Here is a 14,859-nt window from a genome sequence, read left to right on the forward strand (position 1 = left end):
TACGAAGAAATGATATTAGACCATTTTTGAAGATTGTTTTTCGAGGAACAACTTTTGTGTGTTTTATAATCCGATGTCTAGTAATTATTATGGGATACGGATGTCGGATACGGAAGGGATCGCCCTGCTTGATATACCTAATATATTGTGTTTGTGACCATTATGATGTGTACGACGTATGTCTTTAAAATCTATATGAAGTTTATTAATATGGGTTCAAAATGAAAAGAAAGTTCAATGGAAAATGATTTCTGCAATATGCGCTAGGCATAGGAAGAATGAATAAAACAAACAAAAACGAAATAATTGTGTATTTGAGATTCATACATTTTACAAAAATATTACTCATAAACGTAAATATAAAAATAATCAATTACAAAATATAAAAATGCACTTATCAACATAATTAAGTTAATGAGAATATTTGGCATGTTTTGTTAATTTATTATCATTTTTCTATAAGCTAAACACTGGAAGAACGTAAATTATAGTTCACAATGAATACTTTTTAAGTTATTTAGTAACCAAATCACCACATAATTATTGTGACACTCACATTATGTTATTACTTCTTACCAACTAGCTAAGTTCATAATTTTATTTAGCTACCCACATTAAACACCGTTTTACACATTTAGTGACGTCACGCATCATTGATTCTTCAAACTCGCTCCATGAATACGTAATTACGGAAAAATACGTAAAGATAGTATTACGATATTAGTTAATAAGTTTAAAACATACATATTTTATTTCACATTTCACATATCTATACATTCAATAGAACTACATAAAACAGCTACTATTTTAAGTCTACAATTCAGTATGTCTGGCCAAAATCCTTCCTTCAAGATCTGCGTGCATTTTTTCAACTTTCAAAGTGTGTTTCTTGATAGTTTGTTGCGTGTCTGCGAAGTGATCCATCTTGTCGCCCGTGGCTGCCACCTGAACATGAATATTGAAGAAAATTTATGAATAAAGTTTATTTAATGTCGATCAAACTATTATATTTTTTACTAGCGGTCTGCCCTGGCTTCGCCCGTGGTACCTACATGTTAAAACTATCCTATCTCTCAAGTTGGATCGAACTGCACATGGTGTGCGAATTTTATTATTATCGATTAAGTGGTTTAGGAGTCCATTGAGGACAAACATTGTGACACGAGATTTATATTAAAATAGTTTAGGCTGCCGATTCTTCGCTATTGATTTGGAGATAAATTATAAACTCATAGACAGACAGAAATAAATGCGGAATACGTGAAATGGAACTTTAAATAACATTTGCTTCTGTTAAGAAGAACATAAACAGCTGAACTGATTCTGATGAAAATGATAGATGAATAAAGGCAAGAATGGTGAAATGGATACAAAGCTAGTAAAATATAACAGAAAATTTGCAAATAAAAAACAAAAAGCCATTAACCTTGCTATGGTGTTTCTCAAGTTTGCTTACATGGTCGGCGTGCAATGTGCGCAACTTCAGAAGTCGCGACTCGTAATGTTGCAACTCCACCTATAATGTTATACGAATTACAGCTTTATTAGTAAGGCAAAAGGTCGTATTTTGAAGAACATTTTTTTACAATTAGAAATAACTAAATACATATCAATGAATTGACAATAATTTGTTTTGGCGGAGCGGAGAAAGCAACAAGTAACATAATACAACAGAGAAAAAAAACAAACTTAGAAAAATGGTGGATATCTTTTATAAAATACTGTTTCCCACGGTTTTACTCGCAGTGCTCCGCTCCTGTTGGTCTTAGCGTTATATAAATATATAGCCTATATAGCTTTCCACGATAAATGGGCTATTTAACACCGAAAGAATATTTCAAATCGGACCAGAAGTTCCTGTCATTAACGCGTTCAAAGAAAGAAACAAACAAACTCTTCAGCTTTATAATATTACAAGTATAGAATTGATGTCACATTAATAAATGTAAGAACAATAAATATAAGAATAAATAAATACATTTTAATACATTTGGTGTTTTATTTACTACTAGCTTGATTTGTCTATGGTTATTCCTAATTCTGATTTTCTGATGAAAATAACCGGGTTTTGTCCGGATAGTATTCAAGTTAATATTTGAGGTTGAGTATCAAGTAGAAATGGTTAATATCTAAAAGTAAAATAATAAAAAAAAATACCTTCAATGAAGCCAACTCATCAACAGTGAAGTTAGCAGCAGTAGCCATTTTCCACAGACCTTGCACTTTAGGCTCAATGAATTCTTTGTTTGTTGGTCCTAAAACAAAACAAATACAATACAGTACAATTATATCAATAAAGTAGCTGTCAATTTTTTTAACAGCAAGTGTTTTTATAACAACTTGCACTACCACCTCCGCATGATTAACTTTATATGATTATAAAGCATAATTTTTGGTATATAGAAAATCGTAAAATTTGCAATAACAAATGAATAAGTAATATATATATTGATAATTAAGAAATTGTCAAAGGTATTTTTTATGAACCAGCAATAATTTAGTATATATATAATAATATTACCTCTAGCTGCAATCCTCTCCAGTCTGTCAAACCCGTCCCTTAAGCCCCTGTGCTTGTCGCGCACCAGGTTGGACTTGTCAATGTAATCCTTTGTCAAGTTCTCCCCGTTGTCGTTCACGTAGTTGATTTCATTGAATTTATCAAGTTCCTCGTCATTTACTGCATCTGGAGAAAAATATGTTATGAGCGTTTTGTTGTATAACGAAGTCTAACTCGATTTCGATTAATTATTGATCTCATACACTAGCAACTAGCAAGTTAGCAACAGCTTCAAACATGTAATAAATGGATAAAATATTGGTTATTAAAAAAAAATTGGTTGTCTGTAAGTCGCTTTACTGACGATAGTTGAACGTGACAACGTCTGATTGTGCTTCTTTGTCGCTCGTTCCGCGCTCTCGCTTGCACTTCAAGCCTTGGAACGCCTCAGAGCGAGGTAACGCCGCATGAGTCATGTTTTTTCATGCGTGCAGCCGGCTCTATCGAATTATAAGACGTTGTCACGTCAAAAATATTTCAATAAAGACTAGACACAATTTTTTGGTAAAAGTATTGTTTAAAATTAATATTAATAATCGTTATAATATAATATAATATAATTTAATCGTTAAAATATAACGTATCTAAAATAAGAAAATATAGGTAGGTAGCTTTTACAATATTTTAATGAAAATATAATCTTAAAAAAAAAAAACTTATATTATGACTTCTATATTTTTGACGATTTTCAAATCGATATATGTTTTTATTTAACTAGACCTTCTCAAGACAATTTTTTTTTTACCAAATTACTCTACAAATTACCGCCAACAACTAATTTTAATTCAATAATATAATATTTAAATAGCAAAATAAACTTATTATAAGTCGCCATCGCCGCGGGACTTTTTTCGTAGTGTAGTATGTAATTTGACATTTGACAGTCAGTGACTCAGTGACATATTAGCCAACTGCCAAATGCCAATTTGAAATATTTATTTTCTGTAAAGCTCCGTTTGTTTATTAATTAATATTCAACAAAAATTACAATTTGATGATATGGACGTAAAAAAACATATTTTTACTTGTGTTGAAAAGAAATGTTTCATGGAATTAATTAAAAAATACAGAAGAGTGATAGAAAATGAAAAGTCGGACGCTTTTTCGTTATCGATAAAGAATGAAGCATGGAACAAGGTTGCTGCAGAATTCAACGCCAGTCCTCAAGTTTCAATTCAGGTAAATTATATTAACATATTAAGTTTATTATACACGTCACTTTCAATTCAAATTAGCATCAAGTTATCACTTACCAGCGGACATAGGTCAAAACATAAAATGACAACGTTTATATGTATTTTATTTTAACTATATTTTATATTAAGGCCACACACAAACAACTCCGTCGTTTGTGGATGAATTTGAGGCAACGTCAGCGAGAGATAACACGAGATCGTCAACAACAACAACAACCATTGGCCAATGAGGGAGAGCCCTCATATGATCTCCTTTCTGATCCTGATATTTCTATGAACAACTTTGAAACAATTCAAGGTAAAAGAGGTAGTTTCTATGAGAAATATAACGCTTCAGATTCTTTTTACGCATAAGGGAACAGAGAAAGATGAATTTGCATGTAATTTTTATCCAAAACTTCTAGTTTAATTTTTTTGAGGTGAAAACTTCTTTAGCGGCGTTGGGTATAAAATCTTAAACTCGCGTCAGGACACGTGACCTGATCGAAAAAGCGTAAGACGGATGGATATCAAACATGCTCAACGTTAATAATCAAGTTTTCACTTCTGCCGTCACTCCCGGAGTGCAACCCGTCTTTTTTATTTAACTAAGGGCTGATTTTTCAATCCTTGGTTAAAACTTATTCATCAAATAACATATGAAACTACCATTTCAAAAATGTATTCTAATTGTCCGTATTTGACAGTTTACAGGTGACATTTTAAAATGTTCGTGTAATACTTTATTGGACAGATAAATTTTAACCAAGGATTGAAAAATCGGCCCTTAATCATATTGAATTGAATTACAACAAATTCATTTAATATCCCATGTTACAATGAGCCATGAGGCGACTCATTGTTATTTCTAGATGAGTCAATTATATCCCCTTTGGATAGTGGTTCACCACAGGAAAGACAAAAAGAACCCAAAATAAAATGAAAGTAGAGAATCTCTTATCTATCTCAAGACAGCACCTACCAAATCCCTCAGACTTCAGCCAAAACACAAAATATATAATATAAGCTGAATTCCATAGATACACAAGAATGCAGGGTTAGTGAACAGCAAGCCACTGAGAAACACGAAATAGAGATGCAAATCCTCAAGGATCAGCTTCGAGAAGATATGGCTAAAGTAGACCCAGCCGGACTTATCTTGAGGCACAAACAAGATTTACAAGGTGATAACCTCTATTGTAAATATCAAATGTATTCAGAATGATGTAACATTTTATGATTATAGTGGAGTCAATTTAATAGGCAACATTTGATGTCTATCAATTTTATCTTCGAAGAGAGGTAACCTGCTTAAAAACATTGATTAAATTAAATTAATGGATATGGATTCGAAACATTGTCAATCGAACTTGAAACACATGTCATTTTTAAAATTCATCAGGAGAATCCCTGTCCCAGTAATATACTTTCTTTCGTAAATTTAATTAGCAAAATAAGACAAGTATCTACATGTGTAATTAAAAAAACACAATGCATTTAATAATAATTTAGGATGATTTTTATTCACAAATAATGCATTCCATTCTATAGTCCTTTTCACTTAGGATGATTCCTGTGACACTTCATCGTGTTCCGAACTACGTTTTTTATGTTTAAAACGCCAAAATAATTTTAGTGCATAATATTTTTATTTTATGGCGGCATTATTACCAAAAATATAAAAATAATCAAAAACAGTATTGTTTAGTTTAATATACTTAATGAAAAATAAAATAACACAAAAATATAATATCTACGCAATTCGTGTACATGAAATGGATCGTTGAAAAATCATAGAGTTGGAAAATCATATAATCGGCGCCCATCTTGTGATCGTTTGACAATTGAGTCAATCGTCTGTACGAGTGCGTCAGCCTTGTATACAAGTTGCATTTTTATATTGATACTTTAGGCCGGGTCCACATTTGTAGCATTTCGGTGTATCGTATCTCCGTTGCGTGGCCTCGGCGCGTATCATGATCGCTAGTTTGGACGCAAGATGATACCCGTTGATGATACACACCGTATCTGATACGGCCCGATCCGCACTAACCGTGTATCATGATACCCCTTGTATCTGATACGCGTATCACGATCGGTGGTATGGACGTATTTTGATACTGTATTACGATACGATATACGTGATACACCGCGAACCATCGTGTGTCGGTTTTTCCGCGATCATCAAAGAGGATACACATCGTATCGCTCAAGTTTGGACGTGAATGCAATTGATACGCGATCATTGCCTGTGTTCCCGCACACTGAAAGAAACGCGTATCAGGAAAAGATATGAGGATAGGAAGAAAACTGGAGCGTCCATTGTCGCCGATACATTGAGATGATACAGCATTTGATAAGTATGGACGCGTTTTTTTTCAAGATACGCCTTTATAATACGATATGGACAAATGAGCGTCCATATTTATGATACAAATACTCGATACGATACGACTGATCGTGATACGTCAAGATGCTACAAATGTGGACCCGGCCTTACGTGGTATTCTGTTATTGTCACTAATTGTTATTGTTGACTTTTGTTGCTGTTGTTTGCTAAGTTTCCTTAGTTAATTGTTGGCGAAATGCCGAAAAAACTAATTTTGGTACTTTATTCAAATCGATTTCATTTCCATTTAAAATATTATCGATTATCGGAAACAATTGATACGATTTCAGTAAAGACATCTCTACACGTGTCAAAAATCGATGTGTCACAGAAATCATCTTAGGTGGAAAGGACTATAGATGTGAGATTTCGATTTTTAGAGTAAATACCAGAGACTGGTATTTAAAAAGAAAAAAGGTTTATTGACACAAAATTGTAGCGACTTTAGCTCTTTAAATCAGAAATTGTTTATTATGTTTAGAATGGTTTATCAGTAAAATCAAATCTTAAAATAACTTGTATTGGTCATAAATTTAATAATATGTAATCGTAGTTGAAAAAAGTTAAGCAAATGTGCAGTTCTAACCAAATGAAATAATTTATTATTCTATGTCGTCGTTACTAGTTTATGTTGTTGAATTTTGTTGAACTGTCAAATGTTGCCTATTAAAATGGCTCTACTATAATTATAAGGCAGTTCAATAAAGAAACGAATCTTCAATGGCGGCGCTTATCATTCCCTCTCGCTTACACACGGCCGTACGGCATGCAAAAATAAAATGGAAAAATAAAAAATAAAATCACTAAAATGTATTTGATTTTCCGTAGCTGTTTTTATCATAAATTTACAATGACAATTATGCATTTACGAAAGTAAAATAATAATGTTTTATTGGAATTTGACAAAATATGTTCTTTGGGAAAAGTTGTTCAGTTTTATGGGCTCATTACAAATATTATGGGGATTTTGTTACATTCTGTATACGTAAATATGATAATTCATATAAATACCATAACAAAAAAGTTTGTCAACAAACAATTAGAAATAATTAATAAAATAATTATCCATTTACGTTATTTTTATTTTCTTTTTTGCTGACCCTACCATACGTCAGTGTCAGCTTTGGCCGCCATTGAAGATTCGTTTCTTTAATGAACTGCGTAATATATATTTTTTTTATTTCAGATACGTACAAATGGATGCCAGAGTAATTAATTTAAATATTCATAATAAAAAAAGGCTCAACTTGTACATTTAACTGAATTAAAAACACAATATTTAATATAAGTTGACTTCCATAGATACACAAGATTGCAGGGTTAGTGAACAGCAAGCCACTGAGAAACACGAAATAGAGATGCAAATCCTCAAGGATCAGCTTCGAGAAGATATGGCTAAAGCAGACCCAGCCGTACTTATCTTGAGGCAGAAACAAGATTTACAAGGTGATAACCTCTATTGTACATATCTAATGCTAATGTTTTTAGATGTTAGATTTGCATTTTTAGAGTAACATCTCTGGTATTTAAAAAGAAAAAAAAGGTTTATTGACACAAAATTGTAGCGATGTCAGTTCTTTAAATCAGAAATTGTTTATTATGTTTAGAATGGTTTATCAGTAAAATAAAATCTTAAAATTACTTGTATCGGTCATTATTATTCCGTGTCTCTTGACACCTCTCAAGTATGAGTCAATTATTATCACCTTTGATTAGTGGTTCACTACAGGAAAGACAAAAACCGAAAATGAAATGAAAGTAGACAATCTATCTCAAGACAGCACCTACCAGATCCCTCTGACTTCATCCTCAACCCAAAATATATAAGTTGACTTCCATAGATACACAAGAATGCAAGGATAGTGAACAGCGAGCCAATGAGAAACATGAAATAGAAATGCAAATCCTCAAAGAGCAGCTTCGAGAAGCTAAGGCTAAAGCAGACCTAGCCGTACTTATCTTGAGACACAAACAAGATTTACAAGGTAACAACTTCTATTCTAAATATCCAATGTATTCAGAATGATGTAATATTTTATGACAATTATGTTTTTTTTTATTACAGATACAAATGGATGGCAGAGTAATTAATTTAAATATGTATTCATAATATAAAAAGTCTGAAGTTCTACCAAACAATGTAACTAAATAATAACGAGGGCGCAATCAACATTTGACCGCCTCCTTGGTATAGTGGTTGACGCGTGCACGTAGAACCGAGGGGTCCTGGGTTCGATTCCCGGTGGAGCGAAGAAAAAAAAAATGTCTCGGTCGGGCAGGACACAGAAGGCTGATTGTCTACTTGTCCCTAAAAAAATCGATCAGTGAAACAGATGTAAGTATGGATAATGCATCTGCCCCTTACCCCACTTGGGGACACGGGACTTCACAATCAACATATTATAACTGAAACAATGTTGCTGAAAACTATGAATAAATGTTGCTTTGTAAAAAAACAATGCTTTTAAGGCGAGTACATTAATACATGCCTTATCAACTATGAAAAATGGAAAAAAAATCCTCGACTACACAGTGGCTTCTGTTGTACATATGACTGTATTGTTAATTGTAGAATTACGATTTTATTATTTTTTACCTCTGTTTCTGTAATCGTAGATTACTTACATGTCGTAAATAAGTTTTAAATGTAATAATATTTTTTACGAAATAAATTGTATATAGATATTTCGGTATTTTATTTTTGTATCCTCAACTACAATCCTTACTAGTCCTTTGTAATAAATGCGAAAGCTGTCTATCTGTCTGTTTGTCTCTTCTTCTAATCTAAACCAGTGAACCGAGTGACCAAAAGTAACTTTGTCTGTCTGTCTGTTACTCAATCACGCCTTAACTACTGAACCAATTTGCATGAAATTTGGTATAGAGATATTTTGATACCCGAGAAAGGACATAGGCTACTTTTTACCCCGGAACATAGGATAGGTTTTATCCCGGAAATCCCACGGGATGGGAACTATGCGGGTTTTTCTTTGACTGCGCGGGCGAAGCCGCGGGTGGAAAGCGCGGGTATTTATATAAATTTTTTCTAACACCGTGAGTGTAGTATACGGAGGTATGTTTATACATTAGGTTTAAGTAACAATAAGATTAAGCAGTACACATTTTAAAGAAAATGAACATAAGGAATAATATTTAGTACTCCATTGCAACATAACAGAAATACAAAAAACACACATTAAGCTACTTTTAAATAATTTTATGATACTGGGAACGCACCTTTTTTTTTTCATAAAAAAAACTTGATGCAAATGAAATAGACAGTGGTAAAACCTGTCATAGTATTTACTTGAAGTGTGTGCACAAAGATCCCTTGCCGAATACCTAGTCACTACATAGCACAGTATTACAATATTATTTCCTACAGTAAGGAATCGCCTTTGATGTCGCGCGATGCCGCCGCCAGCGTAGGTACTTACGCTGCCAAACGAAAATACGCTAGGGTTGCAACAAATGGGAAATAAAACAATTGTGATTATTAATATTATGATGAAATCATTTATTCATATTATGTACATTCAAAATAATTGCGATTATTAAATCTGATGTAGGGTAAGTCCGGGGTAGTTGGCCATAGTTTTTTCTAAGCTCTATCAGTAATGAAATACTTGTGTTTTTGTGATTGTATGTATTTTTTAATAAACTTTGAAGATTCAACTATGATATTCTAAACATGAAAGTAACAATTTCTAATAAGATCACCTAATTAATTTAAGTTTTTTAAAAATCACAATTGGCCATCTCTCCCGAGGTGTCCGGGCGTGATGGCCATGGCACTAGAGGTAAGATGGCCATAACTCAATTCTAGGCTAAGGATTACTTTTTAGTCTAATTTTTTAGTTTGAAGTCTTCTTTTCTCTTCTTCGCCGCGTTTTTTTTTTTGGTTAATGTATCCGCCTTTTCAGTTGACGTCACTTTGGAGACTGGTTTAGAATATTTTTAAGCAAGCACGTGTCCCGGACGTCTGTTAAGCTGTAGTTCAGCTTCATCCATGTTAAATAAGTAGTTGGGGGTAACATCTCATTGTCTTGAATAAAGAACGCATTCAAGTAGTTGAAAGTATGCATCAACTTCTGATCTGTTCATAGTGTTGGCTCTAGCCAAAGAAACTCCTTTTGACTTCCTAAGGCTAATCACTATTTCTGCTTTAGAAGATCTGTTACCTGCAGTCATATCCCGCTTTTTGATTTTGTTGGTTAAATTTATGCTATAATTTAACTGTTCGGCTTATTCTTTGGCTATTCGCTCACGTCATCCATCGTTAAAGGAATTATTTTTCTTTATTCTTCTTTTTAATGAATGCCTAAAAAAGTTTAGGTATTTGGTACTGGAGTCCTGCCGCGCGTACGTTTATGCTATCATTACAGCATTAATAGCTGCTTTTAGCTATTTTTCCGATCTTTCACGACCACTTCCTTTCTCCTGTTTTTATTAAGCATTTAAAACAAATCTAAAAATAAATCAATTATTTGTACAAAACGTGATTTTTATACTATTACACTATGGCCATCATATACCGACTAGAATTGGCCATCTGTCCTTATATTCCAGGAGAGATGGCCACAACAAAAAACTAAAACAAGTAATGACTTGAAGCAAATTATTTTGAGGTTATAAGGTAGCACTGCTCGTATACTTTACAACAAAGACAAATATCACCATTGTTTTAAGAAACCAACACCACAATTCCGTAAAATAGTTGACATCTAAAAAATATTCAAGCTATTTGAATCAAAAAACAAAGGATTTACTTATATTTTCTTCGTTTTTCGCTTAATATTTTGCCGTACTTTTGTCCTCACGCACGACGAGCAGCGAACTAAGCGGTAAACAGTAACAGTTAGTGAGCGAGTCACTGAAATATTTCGATAGGCCATCTCTCCCTTATGGCCATCTACCCCGGACTTACCCTAATTATTTGTTCATAAATATATAATTACAGATATTGCACTGATAAATATTATTTACGTGGACACTTTATTTTTGGATGTTCTTAATTGTATATTATAACATTTAACTAAGTAATGCATTCGCATTGGGATGTACAATCTGATTAGAAATTAATGAGGACAACATATACATAGCTTTCATTTTAATTCAACAGATACAATTAATACAATCTTTCTGAAATATTGTTTCCTTCTGGGATTTCAATGTAGATTTACATCCGTAAACGGAACAGTTTGTGCGCGCCATAATAGAATATGTAAGTACCTATGTATAATAAAATTATTACACAAAAAATACGACTGCGTCGTCCTTTCGCGCTAGGTAAAGCAAACTAAGCGTGTTTGCTTTACGCGGCCCGCGTCGCCCGACCCCCGCCATTTCCCCTCCGTTTCTCTGCACAAGTACATTCGTCGCACTACTGTAGGAAATATGGTAATACTGTGCTACATAGTATAAAACAAAGTCGCTTTCTCTATCCCTATGTCCCTATGTATGCTTAAATCTTTAAGAGCTAGCGCGCACTAGCAACTTTGTCTCCGCAACTATTTTGTCTCTCCACCCATGAGCCAGTATGAAAGTGCGCGCACGTAGCGACGCGCAACTCCGCATACAAATTGATGGCAGAGACAAAATAGTTGCGGAGACAAAGTTGCTCGTGCGCGCTGGCTCTAAAACTCGCAACGGATTTTGATGCGGTTTTTTTTAATAGAACGAGTGATTCAAGAGGAAGGTTTTAGTATATAATTTATTAGGTTTTATACAAAGTGGGCGAAGCCGCGGGCGGTAAGCTAGTATTATATAAAAAAAGCACTTACTCTTATATCCATCAATTTCGCCAGCCTCCATGTTGACCAGCAAGTCGTAATACTGATCGATCTTTTCCTGATGATGAGTGAACTCCTCTCTCAAAGCAGCCAACTCCTCACTGGTGAAGCCCGAGGCCTCTGCTTTCGCCCATAACATGTTCAATTTCTTATCTTTGAAGAGACTCTTGTTTATATATCTGTCTGAAGCTGCGTTGTATGACTGAAACAATTAAATGGACACACAATTCTTAATGGACTACCTTAGCTTAGTAATGTGTAGATAGAGATGTGCATTTCTATGTACATGTAAATAAATAAATATTTTTGGACAATTTTTCACACACAGCTCAATCTGAAACTATACTAAGCTTTTGCTAGTGTTATGGAAACCAAATGGCTGATAAACATACATAATATATACTTTTAAATAAATACTTTTATAGATAATTAGCACCCAGACACAGTGCAAACATCTATGTTCATCACCTAAATATTAGCCCTGGGTGGGAAATGAACGAAAACAAACGAACGGCTTGGAAGGCAGGGTAGTGACCCTGCCTTCCAAGCCGGCATGACCGGTTGGCTTGGTTGGTAGTGACCAACCAAGCCAACCGGTCAGTCAAGTCATGTGTATTTATCATTAAATTGTATGTTTTATATAATATGATTTCTGACTTCAAAGTGAAGCTACATAAACTAACTTACTACATACAAATACAAATATACAAGACAGCAGCTGTATCTGCATAACTCATTAGATTTCATAGCACTATGTTAATGTAGATTTATTTTAATTTAATTATTAAAAAGTGAATATCAAACTGAATGGTATGTTATAGTAATTATAGTAATATAGATGGATTCCGCCCACTTTATTTTAAATTATGTAATTACTCCTATTTCCTTTCCAAACCTGTTTTATTTATTAATTCTACCATGATGAATGACGAATTATTGTGCATTGATTGTGTACCTTTTGTAATTTACCTACTCAGGCGATTAAGAATTTTGTTAACAAACTAGCCGTGCTCCGCGGTTTCACCTGTGTGGCTCCCTTTCTGTTGGTCTTAGCGTGATGATATGTAGCCTATAGCCTTTCTTGATAAATAGGCTATCTGACACAGAAAGAATTTTTCAAATTGGACCAGTAGTTCTCAATATTAGCACATTTAAACAAACAAACATGCAAACTCTTAAGCTTTATAATATAAGTATAGATGAATTATAATACTTACTGGATCTTGTTTCTGCCTGCCCATGGAGTTGTCTTCAAAATGCTCTCGAAGTCCATAGTTGCTCATGATAGTTGTGAGTTTCCTTCTCAATTCTGCTTCCTTCAAACCCTCCTTATCCCCACCTTCACTCTTCATTCTCTTATATGTTAATTCTAATTTATCTTGAATCATTAGATCACTGTATAAGGACTTTAGCTTTGGTTCTGTTAAACGCTGAAAGGAAAATGGAAAAAATGTTTTGTACTTGTCTTTAAAATAAATAAATTGATTATTTCTATTTGTAACTACTGACTTAATTTACAAGGAAAATTAGGTTACTAAATTAAATTATAATTAAGTAGTAATAAAAAAAAATTGGTTCCAAATTCAAAAAAATGAGTTCTTATCTGAATTACCTGTTTATTATTTTTTCAATTTTTTTAATGGCTATATAAGTTTCCCATATCATAACATCAACAAACATAAGCTGCTGTTCCAGAGCTTCATATTTAAACCAGAGAACTTCAAGATAACCGGGTTCATGAATTTCTCTTTGATAACAAAGAAACAGTGATAACAGAAAAATCAATAAAATAACTGTAACATACCTGTTGAGCTTTAGTCCAAAGCAAGTTTAATTTATTCATTCTAAATGGTTTATCCAACTTTCTGAAGTTTACTTCTTCGGGATCTTTGGAATTCGCAGATCGGGAATATTTATTTTCACCCAAAACACATTGAAAAATAAAAAGTGCGGCGACTACGCCGAAAAATAGGCGGAATCCCATTTTAATTATGAACAAAAAATGAGTAGAGGAAAAAAGCCAGAACTTTATAAACCAAACAATTATTACAAAAATTAAATTGGATATATTTATATTTCAATTTCTTTCTAATTTTAATAATTCACTTCTCAAAAACACATCAGCATCACCAATCACATCAAAATAATTATAATTTGACGTGTATGACAGACTAAGAACAAAATGAGTAATGACAGACGACAGTGCTGACTGCTGACTGCTGTTTGTCGGCGCCGTTCAACAAATTAAAATTCACACGAAATAGGCATGACGAAAGATTTTGAAATCCTCTTCCATTATGTGTGTATACGTTTACAATACAAGAAAAACCCTATATTTCGGTAATATACTTAAATTTAACGAAGATAAAAGCCATTTTCCAAAAAAATATTTATTAACTGTGCCAAAACAGCTCGCAGGTGTCATGGCGTAGGCGTGACGTCACACTTTGGTAAATACGTAATTATTTGTACGCATTGCGAAGAAAATTAAAAAAATATTTATTTAATATGTGTTATAGAAACGAATTTCAAAGTTTATAAGTGGTGTGCAGTATTGCAGTGTGAATCCACATAAAAATAATGCTCAAAAATGTGTTAGTAATTATTTTAAGCGAGAAAATAATAAGAAATGATTGTATAAAGTTGGCGCGGAGAACCCCGAACCATGTATTCGTGAATTCGCAATTATATTTCTGTTCTGAGTCGATAAAGCATACGTGAAACAATAGAAAATAAATAAAAATGCGTATTCTCAACATATTCATAACAACAAAAAACATCTGACGTGAGTTGTTTACTTATGCGTGACGTCACGCGTGTTTTAGTCAAAATGGCCAACTGCAGTATTTCAATGTTTTATTTTATTGATAATCTCATTAATCTTAATGTTTTTAAGATTTCTAAGTCACTATATGTAATTTATCTATTATACATTTTCCCTTA

At 33.2% G+C, this 14,859-nt stretch overlaps 2 protein-coding genes across 4 annotated transcripts; one reads left to right on the top strand and one right to left on the bottom strand.

Annotated features, from left to right (window-relative positions):
- Positions 1-296: 296 nt before the first annotated feature.
- On the bottom strand, positions 297-14,082 carry LOC149488601 (alpha-2-macroglobulin receptor-associated protein). 2 transcript variants are annotated; one of them, XM_089695162.1, is made up of 7 exons: positions 13,721-14,082; positions 13,134-13,346; positions 11,908-12,118; positions 2,522-2,686; positions 2,158-2,255; positions 1,457-1,516; positions 297-945 (listed from the first exon to the last, which is right to left on the bottom strand). In XM_089695162.1, exons 1-7 carry the CDS (start codon positions 13,898-13,900, stop codon positions 814-816), a joined length of 1,059 nt encoding a protein of 352 aa, XP_089551288.1. In that variant the 5' UTR covers positions 13,901-14,082; the 3' UTR covers positions 297-813. The 2 variants fall into 2 exon arrangements, with proteins under 2 accessions (XP_089551288.1, XP_089551287.1); XM_089695161.1 differs by having other exon boundaries at positions 1,427-1,516.
- LOC149488602 (uncharacterized) lies at positions 3,480-8,772 on the top strand. Of its 2 annotated transcripts, XM_089695174.1 has the most exons (6): positions 3,480-3,739; positions 3,886-4,054; positions 4,776-4,919; positions 7,427-7,570; positions 7,966-8,109; positions 8,190-8,772. In XM_089695174.1, exons 1-6 carry the CDS (start codon positions 3,560-3,562, stop codon positions 8,213-8,215), a joined length of 807 nt encoding a protein of 268 aa, XP_089551300.1. In that variant the 5' UTR covers positions 3,480-3,559; the 3' UTR covers positions 8,216-8,772. The 2 variants fall into 2 exon arrangements, with proteins under 2 accessions (XP_089551300.1, XP_089551301.1); XM_089695175.1 differs by lacking the exon at positions 7,427-7,570.
- Positions 14,083-14,859: the final 777 nt, after the last annotated feature.

Source organism: Colias philodice, chromosome 5 (assembly GCF_061535455.1).
Source record: "Colias philodice isolate Cphi_HAF_F1 chromosome 5, ilColPhil1 Martin Lab GWU primary, whole genome shotgun sequence".
NCBI lineage: Eukaryota > Metazoa > Arthropoda > Insecta > Lepidoptera > Pieridae > Colias > Colias philodice.

What these genes read in the sequence shown, in the direction of transcription:
- LOC149488602 (XM_089695174.1), top strand. Translation starts at nt 3,560, where the DNA reads ATGGACGTAAAAAAACATATTTTTACTTGTGTTGAAAAGAAATGTTTC. An exon ending in GTCCTCAAGTTTCAATTCAG is followed by an intron (nt 3,740 to 3,885) that starts GTAAATTATATT and finishes TTTTATATTAAG; the next exon opens with GCCACACACAAACAACTCCG. An exon ending in GCACAAACAAGATTTACAAG is followed by an intron (nt 4,920 to 7,426) that starts GTGATAACCTCT and finishes TGACTTCCATAG; the next exon opens with ATACACAAGATTGCAGGGTT.
- LOC149488601 (XM_089695161.1), bottom strand. Translation starts at nt 13,900, where the DNA reads ATGGGATTCCGCCTATTTTTCGGCGTAGTCGCCGCACTTTTTATTTTT. An exon ending in CGAAATTGATGGATATAAGA is followed by an intron (nt 2,687 to 11,907) that starts GTAAGTGCTTTT and finishes ATTTTTCTCCAG; the next exon opens with ATGCAGTAAATGACGAGGAA. An exon ending in GGAGAGGATTGCAGCTAGAG is followed by an intron (nt 2,256 to 2,521) that starts GTAATATTATTA and finishes GTTTTGTTTTAG; the next exon opens with GACCAACAAACAAAGAATTC.